General features: G+C 37.0%; 1 protein-coding gene across 11 annotated transcripts in view; it reads left to right on the top strand.

Moving 5' to 3' along the window:
- The first annotated feature begins 3154 nt into the window (after positions 1-3154).
- GPHN (gephyrin) overlaps positions 3155-16975 on the top strand; it is a 214083-nt gene continuing 200262 nt past the window's right edge. For all 11 annotated transcript variants that reach the window (XM_085323312.1, XM_085323315.1, XM_085323313.1 and 8 more), the window contains exons 1-2: positions 3155-3182; positions 10534-10612. In XM_085323312.1, the coding sequence (XP_085179438.1) occupies positions 3170-3182; positions 10534-10612 (92 nt within the window). In that variant the 5' untranslated portion in view covers positions 3155-3169. The remainder of the gene's footprint in view (positions 3183-10533; positions 10613-16975) is intronic.

Genomic DNA, 16975 nt, shown 5'->3' on the forward strand with positions numbered 1-16975 from the left:
GATTTAACCAGATATATACACAACATTTAAGGCCACCTCGCTGCAGTGCAGTAGTATAGATGATACAGAGATGTCTGTTTAATTTGTATTTGCTTTGTTTGTGTATTTGGCACTGCTCTTGAAATACAAGAATATAGCAGCAATGTGCTATTTAGTGGTTTGATTTTTTTTTTTGACAGTGGCTTTAGCTATCAGTTAGCATCTGTGAGGTGTTATGTAAGAGCCAATATGTAAAAAGTACTGTTTAAGACAGAATTATTCTCGCAAATCATCATATTTACTGAGTTAGAAGAAAATCCTGTTATTCGTCCTTGGAATGTTGTTGTCATTTTAAAACATGATTCAGTGATGAAATTTTTCTCCYTACTCCTCCTCCCACTTCAGGGTGTTAGAGATGGGCTTCATCAGAAAAATCCACATCAAAATACAGATCGTAATGCAATACGATGCACATCTTTGTTGTTCACGTTGTTATTTTTGTAGTGAGAAAGGACTCACTGTGGCATGGTTCACAGCAGATTATGATGTGTTGAAAATTCTCTTTAAGGCAGCTTTGTTATTCGGCATTTAAATCTCTTTTGCAATGTGAAGAGCAAGAATACTGTCTTTCAGCCTGGTGAGATGTTAGCAAATCAAGTGGAAATGGCACAAGTGCCATTTCTACTATTTTAACACCTCTGCAAGCTATTATTATGGTGGAATAACGAAAGAGTGTATGTCATGCTATACAGAAAGAGTGTAGCTAGTTTTTAAAATATTTCCCAAACTGTACCTATGTATCTCTTCAGAGCCATGACCATCACAACAGATTTCCATGAGTTTTTATTGAAGTGAAAGGGACACTTTCGGGAGTCTGGCAAAAAACATGATCTCTCATTGTATATTCATTACACTGATGCCAGATATATGCTGAATTTTTATGAATTTGAATTTTAATTGTGAAGATGCTAGATTAAGAGATCTGTGTTTTGTCAGAGCTAATCTTAACCTGTGTTACAAGCTTTCATTGGCATTGCCATGCTCATATGATTTTTTCCTGTTCTTTTCTCAAAAGGTAGTATGCAAAAATTAATAGGTAGAATGAATGAGGAACCTCCAAAGCATTTGCATAGGGAATGAGAAGTCTTAAATCAAATTCTTAATTAATTTTAAAATAATTTAAGATTTGAGGAATTAAATTCTTACATACCAGATTCATTTCTCTCTGTAGTTATCTTTGAGATGTTTAAAATGTGAGGAGGACAATGTATTAAATTACCTAAAAGGACTGAAAAAGGACATGTGTAGCAAACAAAGAATATTCAAAAAAAGTAGTCACTCACTTTATCAGGTTCCCCAGTTAGCTTTTCATTCGGTTTGAGCAGTTTGTGCACAGGCTTTATGAAGAAAATTTTGGGGTAAATTACATTACACTTGGAAAAAAAGATGGGGCAGCTATTTCTGTTATATATATCATTTTTTTAATCCATTTAAAAAAAACACTTTTTTATTAGGCTGCACGATGCCTTTCAACTCTGGCCCACTCTTTGGTAAATACAGATTGAAATACAGCATCAGCTGGAAACACAGAATAAGTTGGATATGTATGCTTGCTTATGTATATTGAGGCAGCAAGAGTAAAAAGCAGCATGTAGACATTTCCTCATGAAGCTATTTTTTAGTTTATTAGTTACTGCAAGGGGTTTTGTTGCTGTTGTTTTAATTTTAATTAAAATTAGTGAAAGAATAAAAATAGAAGCTAAAATCAAACCCACCACTAAAACTAATATCTCTCCCTTTCTCTCCCTCTYTCTCTGTATATGTATACTTATATGTTTATGTATGAATTGGAGTTTCAGGAAAGCAACAACATCATRTTGTTCTTGATAGGGCCACAGCGGCGGCTAGAAATGAGCCCAAACTACGGGTACTTCGTCGCTGAGCCAGGCACGTGCCCGGCCTGTAAATGTGCAGCGGATCTCGGAGTGCCCAGTGCCCCGCTGTGCCGGCCCCAGCTGCACCAAGCGAGTCGGGCGAGCTCTGCGGGTGCCAGCACACGTGGGCCCGTGGCTGACTGGAGGCCTCCTGCAGTTCTGCTCCTGCGGCACCGGSCTTGTTTTCGGGGCTGTGGCCTTGGCCGGGTCGGTAGGGCAGGAGCCAGGGAGGGGGGTCGCCCCTGGCGAGCTGCTCTGGTTTGCCCCGTGTTACAAGCACGGGGATTGCTGGGTTTCTTCTGAGCTGCAGGAAAGCTAAACAGAAGATGCAGAGGGGAGAGGAACAAGTGTTTATATGGAGCGTCGTTCTCCCACAGATGGCAAAATGTCTTGCTATGGTCCTGACGGTTGATTGACTGCTTTGATTCATTGCCTGTAGAGACAAACTTATTAGACATGACAGGCTATATCGGTTGTAAAGACTTCTCCCATTTCTTTCCTTGCTGTAGGCTAAGAGTTAAATATTTCTGAAGGCTTGAAATCAGCCAAGAGAGGGAACTAATGGCTAAGAATAGGCAGTCAAGTATCAGCACAACAAGATTATCTCCAGAGGATATAATTTTCTTTTTAGGGGGAAAAAAGATGTTGTTACACAAAATAGGGACAGCAGTGAGATGACAACATTTGTACGTTGCAAAAATGTGCTTAGGAGTAGAAGAGGCTATGAGTCACAGAAAGGAGACAGTCACTTAGGTAAATAGCAATGTGATCACATTGAGGCGGCTAAAACAAGTGGGAAGAATAATTTAGGCTGCCTATCACATTAGTGATTCTAAATTGATTGTAACTAATAGGAAATAAAATTTTGAGCATGGCTAAAATCGTGATAGTTCAAACAGAATAAAGTAAAAATAGGACGTTAGGAAAGAAATACTTTCCTAACGTACTTTAACGCATGAAAGTGTTCATGGAAGGAAACATTGGACTAGACTTCTCGAGGCTGCAGCTGAATGAGGGTTGTACAATACTAAAAGTCAYTCCTATTTACTCTTTTGTGAATAGGTTGAGGACCTACAATGAAAGTAAGCAAATTTTAAACTGATACAATGATTTGTTTACAGAGTTCAGAGTCTGTCTTTGAAATCACTGCTTTAAAATACCTGATTCTGAGAGCATAGCAAGATTCCAGGAAGCGAATAGGCTTTCCCTTGGATTTTGCCCTGGACTCAGGACTTGTGGTCCACAGGGACTGCTGAATGCTGCAACTCAGTAAGTCAAATATAAACAAAAAGATACTGAATTGTAAAGCTTATTCCCGTTATTTCTTAGTATATTTTTATACACTATATTTTTATATTCTGTATATCAGGTTTAGTGCAGCAGTGTATTTTAAGTGGTGTACAAAGCATGATTTCTCCCTAGAATTATTTGAGATTGTAATTGCATGACATTAGTTGAATGAATCTGCTGAAGTGATGGGCAGTAAAACTATTAACAATTAGCTTTTTAAGTCAATTTTAGGTTTCTCACAGCTCACTGAGATAAATTGATCAGTTCCAACTTTCTGAAGTTTTTTTCAGAATCTTCCCAGTTTGAAGAAATGGCAAGAGACATTGGTTCACGTTTCAAAGTGTTATTCAAAAGCTTTAAAAATGGGCACATGGGAACGAATGAATCTTTTCCATGTCAACCCTAGGTACCAGTTCTGTGGCAAATGGTCATTACCTGGCTGTCTAGAATAGGCACAGTTTAAAACATAATGAAAAACCCATGTTAGAATAAAGAACACAGTGGGAGAAAGTTAAAAATCTCATTTTCTTTGAGTTAGGGTTAGGGGGAAGGAATAGAATTTTTCTTTAATAAAATACAGATTTTATGGTGAGAAATCTGTCTGTKCAAGAAAAGAGTATCTGGCACAAGTAATTTGTTTCCTAAGCCAGCCACTTTCTTTCTCTCTGGTTGCWGTTCTCTTTACCCCATTCGAAAAATGTCCCCATAAAAGACCTTATGCTGGGGGGTTAAGCTAGAAGTGAGTTATACTTTTGTCAGCATCTCAGCATTAGATATGTGCAATCTGTTCCCTGATGATGTCCTCTCCTCCTATGGCACTTTGATAGAACTCAGTCCCAGTAAAATCATCATCACTGACATCAGTAGAGACAGAAGTGGACTAACTATAAACTCTCTTGAAAATCCTGTTTTTTAGAACTTGCACTTTCATTTATAGGATTTGATATCAGCAGTTGTTCAGAGACAGACGCTGCTGGATCTCTTACCTACTCCAGAGTAGCAGCTCATATGTTCTGAAAAGCTCTGTGGTACATTTGTAGAGCATTTCAAAGAAACAGGGATTCCCACAGCTTGTGATATTTTAAGCATATTGACACATAAACCTATTAATAGCACCCAACTTTTCCAATAATTTCACTTCAGGAAAAATGTGTCAACATAGTCAGCTGAAATTATCTGTAGGAATTTTGTTTAAATTGTGATTTGATTGTATTGTATTTCAGAGCCCTGGGAAGCCAGCAGAAGTCTGAAAGGGCTTACTGGGACAGCATCTGGTGAATAATGTGACTGTATTTCTTCCTGAGCTTGAGGCTACTTTCAATGCCCTCACACTGCTGCAAATCTGAACTAATAAATCCTGCTGTGGTTGAGTTGGCACCATGTAAAGTCAGTTTAGGTGTATCTGTTTGGCGTTTCCTGATTTAAGCTTGGATAGTGGCACTTGGCTGTATACAGCTAGCGAAGATTCGTGAAGATTTGCATGGGGCTCGGTGCTGGTCCTGCTGTACTCAAGCTGGTGTTGGTGGTGAAAATGCGCCGTCTCTGCCCTATGGTCTGGGTTTAGGAGGGCTCCCTGAGCGCTGCATGAACACGTTACACCAGTCCGTGCCCAGCGCTGCACCTGGGCAAGTAAGACCTACCAAAACCAGCGTGAGATAGCCTGGGCTGCACGCAGTGAACTCTAGTGAGCCCAGACTGACTGCATATGGGTTGGTGTGTTACCTTGTATGTTCAGTAATAACTGTCAGCTCAGGTTTTTTCCTTAGCTGTCTGAGGTATTCTTTTACTTTGGATAATGGAAAGTTCATTGTAAAAAGGAAACTGTATGGTGGTAGTTGCTTTTTTCAACAAGCTCTATGATCTGTATTAAATTCTTTATTTTTCTTGACTGCTTCTGCTATAGTTTTTATTTCGTTCCAGTTGGACTTGAAAATTTTGCCTTGAAGTGTTTCTATTTCAGAACAATGCATTTTGCACTGCTATTTGTTTTAAGGAGGCTTAATAATACCAATACAAAGTGATATCTAAAGAAAATATTTGTATTTTGAACAAAGGGAAATTGCYCTATATTTAGGGTTCATTGCAGGCAATTTTGATAAAACTCCYTTTCCCACTTTCTACAAAGGATTTTTCCATAAACTGTCAGGAATGGGCCTAATTTTCATGTTCAATAAATTGAAATTTGTAAACATGGATATCATTTACTTATCAAAACCAGATCGGGCAAAAGAGTAATTCATGTAAACGAAAAATTAAATACTGTTTAGGTAGTTATGTATTTCTTAGAATAAATATATGTGGTTTTGATTAATTTTTATTTTTCACTTCTATCCTCATGTTATTAAACTTGACTGATTTGTTTAAGCATCTAGTCATCTAATAACTCAAGAGAACAGCTTAAAGATTTTTTTATGAATGGACATTCTTAGGCACTTTACAATTCAATATGGTGCTTGCAGGGCCTTAGTTCAGAGCTGTGTATATACATTTATGATAAATTGTTATTGTATAATTGCTTGCAGAAGACTCTTCTGTCTCAGGTGATTTATTAGTCGTGCAAACCAAGAGGTTAAAAGTGCACATTATTCAGATTGAGTCCATAGAATAGTTGTGTGTTAGTCTTGCTTAGAAAATAAAGGAGGGAATTTATTTATTTTAAAGTCCTTGTCTATAGTAGAATTTTTTGTCTGCTGTGTATGTCCTGGCTCATGGATAAATTGGCATAAATTTGCTCTGATTAAACCCTGAAGCTCTGAAGTCTTAGAGCTGTATGACTTAATGCTCTTTATTCACACTGTACTTCTAGTTTTTTTGTGGGATTTTTGCAGTGTTGGTAACTCATTAACACATTTAGTATTTTTCTCTTCATTTCTGTTCTTCCTGGCGTGGGTCACTCCCCGGGTCCAGTACTGTGGATGAGCTTTGCTTGCGTTGGAACCTAGAAAACAGCCCCCAGATACTCATTAAAACATGCGACTTGGTCATCCGGCCGTGGATTTCTTCGCGCTCTGTGCCGCGCCTTTGCGCGCCGGAGGCCTGCGGGCAGGGCAGSCGGCTGGTCGGACTGGGCGCGCGGTGCGCGGCGAAGGCTCCAGCTCGCCGGCGCGGCCGAGTTCTACGCGTTTCGCGTGCATCCGGCACTGAACAACGACACTTTTTTTYCCCCCTCCTTCCTTTTTTACTAGTAGTTTTGATTTTTGTTTTGAAAGGACTTTGACAGATTAGGTTGAACTGTGGAGAAGATGGATGTAAGTTCCTTGAGGGTATGAAGATATTTAAATGTTAGCTGGCTGTGTATAGTTAGCTGATTTCGGCTCTATGGAGATGTATGAGAAATGAGGAAAGACTAGACACTGGGGCTCTGTGGACTGTGGATCAGCTCTGAAGGATTTTCTCCGTGTCAGAAGATCTGTATGTATTTAGCTGTGCAGCAGTGCAAAGAAGGGTGATGGTATGTGCCACAATATGAAATGTGGTTTCTTAAATCATATCGCTCACGGATCTCTAATAAGATGCCTGTATTTTGGGGGCAGAGGATTAGGAGATGTCATGGGATGTGTTTGACATAAGATACACCGTGTTTGACATAAGATACACCATGTTTGCAGATAGCGTGTCAGAAGGAAACGGAGCGTGGTTTTTCTTGTAGTGATTGTGAGTCTTAATGCAGGTGGCAAATAAGACGAAATACATGTTAGCACCTAGGGTAGGCACGCTTTATCATCTTTAAAACTGGATCTAGATCAGATTGGTTATAAACTTGATTAGCATACATTTCAACCAAGAATCCGTGAAAGCTGTTAAACTGTGCCCGTGTAAAATGCTGTGAATTGTTTCAGAGGTYAGCTAAGAAACTAAACATTCTTTTCCTGAACTAAATAAAATGCAAGAAAACTAAGACTGGGGATAAGTTTTGTTTTTTTTTTAAGATTGTCTCAAGGACAATCTTTAAAAGAATGGGAGTTTTGTCACCTGCAGTAAGTAGAGCTGTTCCAACCTGTGATAGAACTAGTAATTTCAAAGAGGTCTAAAAAAAGAGATGTTATTCTCAAAAAGTACTGAAAGAACTTTTTTGCTTACTTTTTATCCTTTTCTTTCCCATCTAAGAATTTGTTAATGTTTACAACCAAACAAGCTGCAAAAAAAAGCCCAAACGCTCCGCTCTACACACACACACTTATTGGAAATATTTGTGGGGGGAGGGGGAGAGAGAGAAAGAAAGAAAAAAATCCTTTCCAATTAAAAAAAAAAAAAAAGAATCCAAGAAGAAGAATCTCCTGAAGCATTTAGTGTTCTTAACTCAAAGAATTAGGAATTTTTTAATGGAAGGCAAACAATTAGAAGTCCTGATGTTTTATCTCCAAAGATTTGAATGTCCTTAATGGCTTGGTGTCCTTTCTTTTTGAAGTTCAGCTAATCACTGCTCAGAAGGTAGTGTTATTGAGTTGAAGCTCAAGCTTGTTAGATATGAAATGAATAGGTGGAAATTCAGTACAGATTTTCTAGGCCCAATGCCACACAAATATTGTAAATTTAAATGATAAATCATTAGAAAGAGGCATCACACACAACTAATGAAAACACAGAATAAATGGCTTCTTTAATTGCTGTTTGAAAATGTGAGAAGTCTGGGAGGATTCACAGCCTTCAGATAAGCTCTAACGAATTTTATAGTGCGTTAACAACAGTGACACAGAAGATGTTCCTTGAGTCATCACAAACAACTCCTGTGTCATTTAATCTATTCCTAAATCTGAGTGCCAGCTTATGCAGCTTCCTCACCCTCACTGTTCTTACAGAAAGATTATTCATAAAGCTTTACCTCTAGCTCTTGGAAAATATGCTTTCTATTCCTAATGATTCTCTCTCTCTCTCTCTCTCCTTTTTTTTTTTTTTTTTTTTTTTTGGTGCAGCATTATCCTTTACCCCTTCTCCCTCTGTTTATTGCACTGATGATCTGTATAAACACACCAGCAGCAGTAGTATCCCTCTCATTTTGCTAAGCTAAAGAAGAAAGCTCTTTTTGTCTCCTCTCAGGTGGCTTGCTTTTCTTGATCATTACAGGAGCCGGTTTTGGCATCTTGCTTGCAGGTGGCATTATTACTTGCTTATGATTTCTGGAAATAATCATAGATTCGGATGTGCTTTAGTTCATTTCTGTATTGTATTTCTGGTTTATGATGACTCTGTTTTTCACTAGGTCACCCAAGTCTTTGTCTTCTGCTCTATTTCYGGTAGCTGAGCTCCTTTTTTTGTAGCAGCCCTTCTTTGTTAGTCTCTAAGTATCCCGTTTTGGCACRGGGTAGTATCTCATCTGAAGGGAAGGGAGTGAAAGCAGAAGTTTTCTGTTTACTGTTTTGCTACCGAACTTGACAAGGTTTAAATATAAACTAATCAACAGAGCTGGGCTTTTGTCTCCCATAAAATCTGGAGTTTATATTTTTTGTCTCTCTTTGAATTGCTCATTTACCTCAAGAGTTAGAGACTTTTTAAATTGGAGGGYCTTGGGTTTAGCCCAGTAGATGTGCATAGAAATGAGTATTTCTGAAAGTCTAAGATGTTCAAGGTGAGCATCCCTACAAGGTAAGTAGCTCTTGCTAATTCAGTACAGTTAAATCTCAGTCTAGTATAGAGATAATTGTTAAATAATCTTTGGAGGGACAAACTAGGGGTTCTGGACTTTGTCAGCCCAAGTAGCTTCTGTTTAAACTGAAAATCTGTGGTAATTGGCTCAAAGGCAAGAGCTTCCTTGGGGACCTTGGTACGTGCTGCATCGTGTCTAGATTTCAGGGAYCACATATGTCAAGCAACAGTTGCTGTTAAAGTTTTCAGAGGCAGATATGGGAAGTTTAGGTARCTACTGGTTATTACAAGGCTGAGGTGCAAAGTGGATAAACTCATTAATGGTATCAACAGTTTACATATATTGACATTATTGTCTCATACTGTTAGTTGTCAGGCTTTGTAAGAGAGCTGTAATCAACACCTCAATTCCTCTTCTATGAATTACTGCAACCCCTCTTCCTGGACCATTTTGTTCCAGTACTTGCCTTGCCCAGCAGACTAACAGGCTTTAAGCTCAAGAGAGGCATTGGCAATGAGGTATGCTAGTAGAAATGTTTTGCAGTTTTGTAGTGTGCTAGGTGGGTCTGTCACAGAACGTATCCGCGTCTGTGAAATCAAATGTACTTCGGAAATGGTTTGCATTTTTTCAGTATTGATGATGCACACTAGTATTCAGAGATACAAATTAAAGAAGAGTATCTTGCATTGCGAAGGAGAGAAGTAGGGACGCTTGCTTTTGCAGATGATTTCACATGCATTCCCTTTCCTCAAATGCAAGCGAGGCCGTGCCCTGTTCCGGGAAATGAGCGGTGATGCATTCCCTTGTGAGCGTTCCTCTCGCTGGCACATTATGTTGCTAATTATGGTGAATAGCTCTTTACATAAATTTTGGCCATATCACAACCTCAGTGTCCTTCAGAAAGTTTGACGAAGTCAGAAATAATTCATTTGAACTTGTGCTGATTTATTAAAGCATTTGTGGCATTACTTTTTTCTCTCCCCTCTCTAGCTGACTATAGCATTGTTTAAGAGAAATKAGTCTACGTGTGTGAATGGGGTACAAGTGCTAAGAACATTAGCAAAGAAAAAGAATTTGGGGTTTCAGGGTCAAATCTTTTTTCTAATATAGTAAAGAAAATCAACGCACATTAATACTCTTTAACTTCTGTGAAATTACTTGCATGGCAATTTCTTCAATTCTTACAGTAAGAATTTACTTAGAATAAAATGTAAGAGTTCTTACATTTTATAAATGAATTATAAGCTGTTTGAATAGTTTTATTCTCCAAATTGTTTTGGCTATTGCTTATATTAAACATCTGTGCTAATTCACAAACAGTTGTAAACTTAAATGTTAAACACATAGTAACTTTCAATATTTCTGATTATTTTTATAATACCAAACTGTGCGTGATTAAAAATTCTACTCTTAAGTACGCTGGTATCTATGTATACATAAGCATCTAGTGTTATGTTTGAGATTTCTTGTAGCCACAGAAGGTGCAGAAGTATTAAGGACAGCAGCTGAAACAGRTTATTTCTGTGTAACCTGTGATAAATAGTTTATCACTTTCCACTGAATTAATTTATCAGCAAATCATTTAAAACCTCATTGAAAATCAGAATTTGTATATGAATGATCATTATTACAGCCAACCCCAGACAAACACTATTACTTAATCAACAAAACTGCATTCTGTTCTTAAATTTCCACCTCTTGTTTCTCTGTTTTTGTTTTGTTTTAATTTTATTTTTATTTTTTTAGTGAGTGACAGTTGCTTCAGGAACCTTGCCGAGGATCGTAGTGGGATAAACCTTAAAGATCTGGTCCAGGACCCTTCTTTGTGAGTATCTGGCTCTTATTGCTAAGCAAAGAAAAGCTTCTGCGYGATATTCTTGTGAGTAGCTTTGTAATTACACAAAGTTTTAGTATGATGAAGTACACTTAGTGCTTTAGTGGCGGTATGCTTGCCAGTATGCTATATGCTTGTTAACACAGGCCAATACAGTTAAAACCACATTGTGTTCTACCACCTTCTGTTCATGAATTGACACCCAATGACTACATATAGTAAAAGGTGCCTTATCTCAGGGTAAGAGCAGTCATTAGACGTAACGGATTCTGCATGTAGTATTTCTATGGAGGAGCTGTATGCAAATTGTCACCTTCCTTAAACAAGGAAGGTGACACATACATTAGGAGATTGAAGGATAGTTATGTTATCCTAAGTTGTCTTGATCTGTGGAATCTCTTTGTTTAATAGTTGTTTTTATATAACTGATACACTTATTTCTATCAGGAGTATATGTTTTAATTCAAGTGTAGAGCAGATGATCTAATTTTTACATCATGGCAAAACTGGTGGTCTTCCTTCTCAGTGCTAGACTTGTACAGAAGCCCAGTAGTTTTCTCTTAAAAAAATTCAGCCTCCTAAGCTCAGAGCCAGTTTTGAAATTGTGTCAAACTTCGGTGGTTATTTTTTTGGCTTGGGGTTTTCTTCTGCTTGTTTCTTCAGTTAACTCTGTTACTAGCAGAAAATGTTTTTGCTGGTGTGGAGAAGCAAGCAAATGTAGCACCTGTAGTGGTGGGAAGAGAAGCAGGAGAAAAAAAAMCACTTCTTTAACAAGAATGATTGTACATTCCACAGTGAGTCTTAATGTGATGAGCCTTTACAATAGCAAGGGCATATATTTCAGTAGTTGCAGGAAAATAGCAGAAAGTAAGGCATATTTGTATCTTGTTCCAGTTATAGGGCGTTTTTAGATGCAGAATTTGTCATGTTGCTACAGATAAATGACATATCTGCATTTATATGTGTACACTTGAGAAATTTGGACATAATGATTTAATATTTGATAATTCATAACTCTGAAAAATAGAAAAACAGAAGACAAGTATAATTGCTGCTTAGGATTCACAGAACAAATGCAGTAGTTATTTTTTCAGTAATGACTATGTAAATTTAAGTGCCCAAATTGAGGCTATTTCAAAGAACTTAATTTTCAACCAAAATTTGCCTTTTGAGTGGCTTTTCCTTTAGCGAATTATATATGTCATTTTGAGCTGCAAGTGCATTCACATGCTGCACACAGTGAATACTAGTGATTTATAAGTTTTGTATTTATCATTTCYGGAGATTACTTTCAGAAAGGATGAACTACATTTGTTGTAGATTGATGAATTTCCTTGCCATTGACACAAAGTGGAGAAAACTTCTAGTTTCCTTCCCTGACCATAATTTACATGAAGAAGATTATAATCCATTAATGTAATCTACAAAAGAAATTAAATGGATTTCTGGTGCTTATAGCATAAGCCTAAGCAACTGCAAGGAGTACGTCTTTTATCATTTTGAAAGATTGAATAAAAAAACTCCAAACATCTGTTACTTCTCAAGGACTACTCATGACATGTCTGCTGTATGACAGATTATAATGCAAAAGAAGTCTGGTTCTTTCTGCCTAATGATAGGAAAGTATATACTTTGTTTTGTCTTCCCAAATTGATAGGCTTGGAAATTTGCTACTGAGGGCTTATTAGGAGTTCTTCCACAATGTGTAATTGTGTGAGAGAGCCTTGAATATGAAGAAGTGATCTAACATGTATCTCATCTAACAGCCCAGCTTTTTGTGGCTGGCTCTTTAAGGTGCTGTGGTTTCTGAATCCCTTATAGTACAAGACAAATGCAACAGGACAATATGGGGTTAACAACTGATGGTGTCAGTCAAGGAGATGTTTCAACCATTTTTGAAAAGAGTAAAGTTTAATTTTCAAAATTTTCACACTGAAATAGCAAAATAACATTTGGTTCATCCTCTTTCCAGTTTATCATTTACAATTTAARATTCTTTTGGTGCTCATTTACTCTGTAAACAAACTTTCTCTTTTCTTGGGGACCTAATATTAGACATCAACTTCATATTTACATGAAGTTTTTGGTGCTTTCTCTGTGAATGTCTCTGTCACTGTACATATTCTCAGTGCATTCTAATGTGTGACACTATATAATACACCTAAAGGGGAGCATCAAAAAAGTATACGTGGTTTGTATAATAGGACAATATAATATATGAAATGCATTTTGAATATTGTCCATCTCTTGCGAAACTTAGCTAGTTGATACAGTCCTCTAAGCTATATCGGAATCTCTGTTGTTACTTGTCACTTTTATCTCCATCACAGACAAAGCTTCTCTTTTGTTACTACAGAAAGCTCTAAGACCAGTCCTTGTTCTGCAAGGTTGAAAATGTGGCTTTGCTCTGAAATGAGACTTTGTGAAAACAGCACTGGAGGGTATTCTGATTAGTGTCTGGTTTGTATCAGGTGTGCCTAATTATCAGGAGGTCTGAAGTTGTTTTTAGTACCTATGTATTGCAGAAGAATTCTCTTGTACAAGCTGTGAAAAGAAAATGTCATTTACCCTCCATGTAATTTTATTAGAAAAACAGCCAAAATGTTAATAATACACAAATTCAGTAGCTTTATGTTAGAAACTCCAGGATGCAATTTGAATTCCATTTGTCTATGGGAACTCTGATAGAAGAAGTCTTTTTGTCACCAACTTCTTACATTTTACAACCTGAGGTCAAAAATCTGGACGCTTTTTGTGGGAAGTAACTACGAGAGTTTTAGAAGCTGTCGTTTAAGGACTGAAAATTAGTCCACTGAAGATGATGAAGGAAATCTTGAGAAGGTCTGATTGTTACTATTTTCTTTTACAGAATACATAAGCTATACTCTAGATTTGAAGACCTCATAAATATAATACTAATATCTGGATGTAAAAGTCCGTGGTGGCTGTTAAACATGGGAATGGAGGAAGAGTAGCAGTTTTTGAACATAACTGAAATTATCGTAGATCATCCATTTTGGGCTTTGCCCATCATTTGAAAGTCAGTAGCACATTCTTTCTTGGTGAAGATTATAAAAACCCATGTTGCAATAATTATAAAATGAGGAATTCGAGCACTAGTGTCTCGTTAGAGGTCGTTGCTTCAGCCTTCGTAAAGTCTACGACCTTTGTGCAACCTTTCTAGTTTTCCAGTGTCTGTTATAATTTGTGGATGCCACGCATGTATGGTTTTTTTCTCACTGCTGGTCTCAATAAGCCAGTGTAGAGAGGAAATATTTCGTCTTTCATTCTATCCGTTGATGTCTTGTTTTGTTGCAGCACTCTAGTGGGAGTTTATGCTCAGTTGTTCCCATTATTTGACTGTATTAGGACATGCTTTCTTGAGTGGGCCCGTTTTACAAAAATATTTCACTTGTTCCCTGCTTATCTGTCAGTATCATGAGAGTTTATAAAGTGATCATCTGTGTCAGGACAACTGGAGGACCCATAGTATTATGGCAGTCCAAAGTACGCTTCTGTGCAAAGGGGCAGTCAATACTCGTGAGGAACAGAAGTGCAGTCTATTTTAAGTACGGTATCTAACGGAAAAGTTGTACGTGGCAAACTTCCAAAGAGCTGGCACCTACCTAAAGTAATTGATAATGATGAGCCAAATCCAATAAGCACTTCTTAAGGTTGGTATAAATACAGTTGGCCTCTTGCCATATTGATGGATTTGTGATCCGTTTCTGGAATGAGTGAGACAAACTGTTATCTACTTTGACCGCAGGCAGAGTTTGCAACTGCTTGCCAAAATTGTGATATACCCAATTTAGGTGATCTTTTTGTTCTAAAGATTGATTCTACTCTCTTCCTTGGTAAAGTATTCCATTTATTGATTACCTTCCYATTTAACTTGTATATCCTACTCCTAGTCTGGATTTGTCTAACCACTGAAGAATCTTATTTTCCCCTAAATTGTAACCGGTGTCTGCTGAACTGTATAGGTTTTTGATGTAACGTGGTAGAGCTGTTCTTATGATCTTAACTGTGAACCCTCCAGCGGCTTCGGATAGCCGCCTACACCGTTGGCCAGTGCAGAGTTASTATGATTTCCCTGTAGCGAGGTGATAGTTATCTCCATATTCTACTATTTCACTTCCCATAGACTTTGAACTCATAATTGATGTATTATTTGATATCAAAAGKTTAAATAAGGCCTTGTAGACATCAGGTAATTACTTTGAAAATGCAGTTAGCTTAAGTGATACAAGTGCCTCATGTGATCACAGGTTATTTAAAACATGCTTTCTGCTCCATTCTTCAGTGGCTTAAATTATGTTGATAGAAGACATTCATAAGCCAAAATAGAATTATCCTAGGTTAGTTATTATACAAATCCAGAAGCTGGAGCAAGAAGCAAGGTGAAAGACAATAAAAGAATAGAAGAATAGTGAGGAGCTGGAAGAAGTACGTATTTAATAATATAGAAAAAGATTAGGTTACAGGCTATGCAAAAACAAAATGGTCGTATTTCACCATCCTGATAGAAAATAATCAAATTATTGGTTATTATCTCTCTTAATAACCTATAAAATCAAAAATTGATATTACTCTATTTAATAATGGTTTTATTATGGAAAGATGTTTTGCATCATTCTTGTGTGATAGAATCACACCTGGAATTTATGAATAGGACTGTAAAACATATCATATTTTGGCACATTTTGTTATTCTTTACTTCCCTATAACCAGATGAGGTAGGGAAAAAAGGGAAAAAAGTAGAAAGATTATTTAATTTAGTTTGTAATATGTGGCAAGCTGGTCAGAATGCTTTGTGGCCTCAAACAAAATTAAATACCCCCTAAGCTAATACATGTGTAAATATGTCAGGTATCTTCTGTCTCCAAAGAAATGCTGAAAATGTTATGATGGTAACAAAAATAATGCCAATATATGTGCCCTGCTTTATTTCAGAGAATTGGTATATAATCAGATGCCAGATATGTTTGCGTGACTCTTAATAGACCTGCATTTCAATTTTAACTTTTCCTATGTGTTTTATAAATTTGATCTGGAAACTTGAAAATCTGTTTGGATTCTTTCTGAATGTTATGTATCATCAACAGTTATGGAGATACACTGGATTCTTTATATTCAGAGTTATAGTTTATGTTGCTTTATTAAGTATACTTGAATTTTCCTTTATAAACAAAAATTTAAAAAATTTTAAAGAAAAGCTGTCTTTTTGCTGTTTTTAACTACATTTTACTACAATTACTATGATTATTGCTTATGTCTGAAAAGAAAAACACATTTACTCAAAACTTGGTTTATGAAATGTTGATCAAATTTAAACCTGGATAGTCTCACAAAAGTTATTAGAAGTTGTTTCTATGTACACTTAAAAATTTTAAAAGTAGCTGCTGCAGTTTTCACTCAAAATTCATGCCAGTTTTGCAGTTTTCCAGTTGCAGTTTTTCAGTTCTTTACCTTAATACCTGGTATTCTCCAACAGAACAGGAAAGAGACTTAATATGACATTCATACAAGGAAACATAAGAGTCATTTTACAGTTGTGGGGTTTTTTCTTTGAATTTGGAGGGAATACAGACAAAATTTTTGTGCCTGAGTATATTCAGGATCAGATCAAAATGTCTTGATACAGGAGATGTATGCACCAAGTACAGTCATAGGCTGAGTTAAGCATCAAAAGATTTCTTTTGGTAATCATTTGTAATAATTGTTAATGAAAATACTTTGGACTAACATGTAGAGGTGTTCACTGGATTGAGTGTATTTTTACAGTTTGTAATTTGCTTTTGAATTTCAGGGCATAYGCAGCCCAGGTATTATGCTGGACATCTGTCTGGGTTCACTTTCACAGTCATTGTCTTCTCATCCAAACCAAATGCACCACTGTTCCTAGTTCCACTCTCTAGGGACCTTATCTGGCTTTTTCCATTCTTCCTGTTCTTGGTTTTCCCATCTCCAGCTTCTATTGGAGTGGTCTTTCTCTGTTGTACTTGCCCTTTTCCTCAGCTCGCTAATCGTGGTGGCTCTGTGACTCCCAACAATCCCTTCTGCCTCATGCAAACCTCATTTCTAGCCTGTTTTGCAACTTCAAGGTTTCTTCCTAATCCCAGCTAACCTCACGCTCAATATAATCTCATTCTTCCCTACACTAATCTTTSTTTCTGCTTATATTTAGATCTATTATTCTTTGTATTAGGTTATCTGCTCATACTATGTAGATAGGAGAAAGAAAAATATTGTGTGTAAAGGAGAGATGGTCCAGTGGTGATCCTCGGTTAACCTACATCTGTGGCTGATTTGTTGAGAAGATCCTATAATACTCGGCAGTGTATTAAGTGT

The sequence above is a fragment of the Rhea americana genome, unplaced genomic scaffold (genome assembly GCF_003343005.1).
Source record: "Rhea americana isolate MKP2758 unplaced genomic scaffold, rheAme1 scaffold_84, whole genome shotgun sequence".
Classification (NCBI taxonomy): domain Eukaryota; kingdom Metazoa; phylum Chordata; class Aves; order Rheiformes; family Rheidae; genus Rhea; species Rhea americana.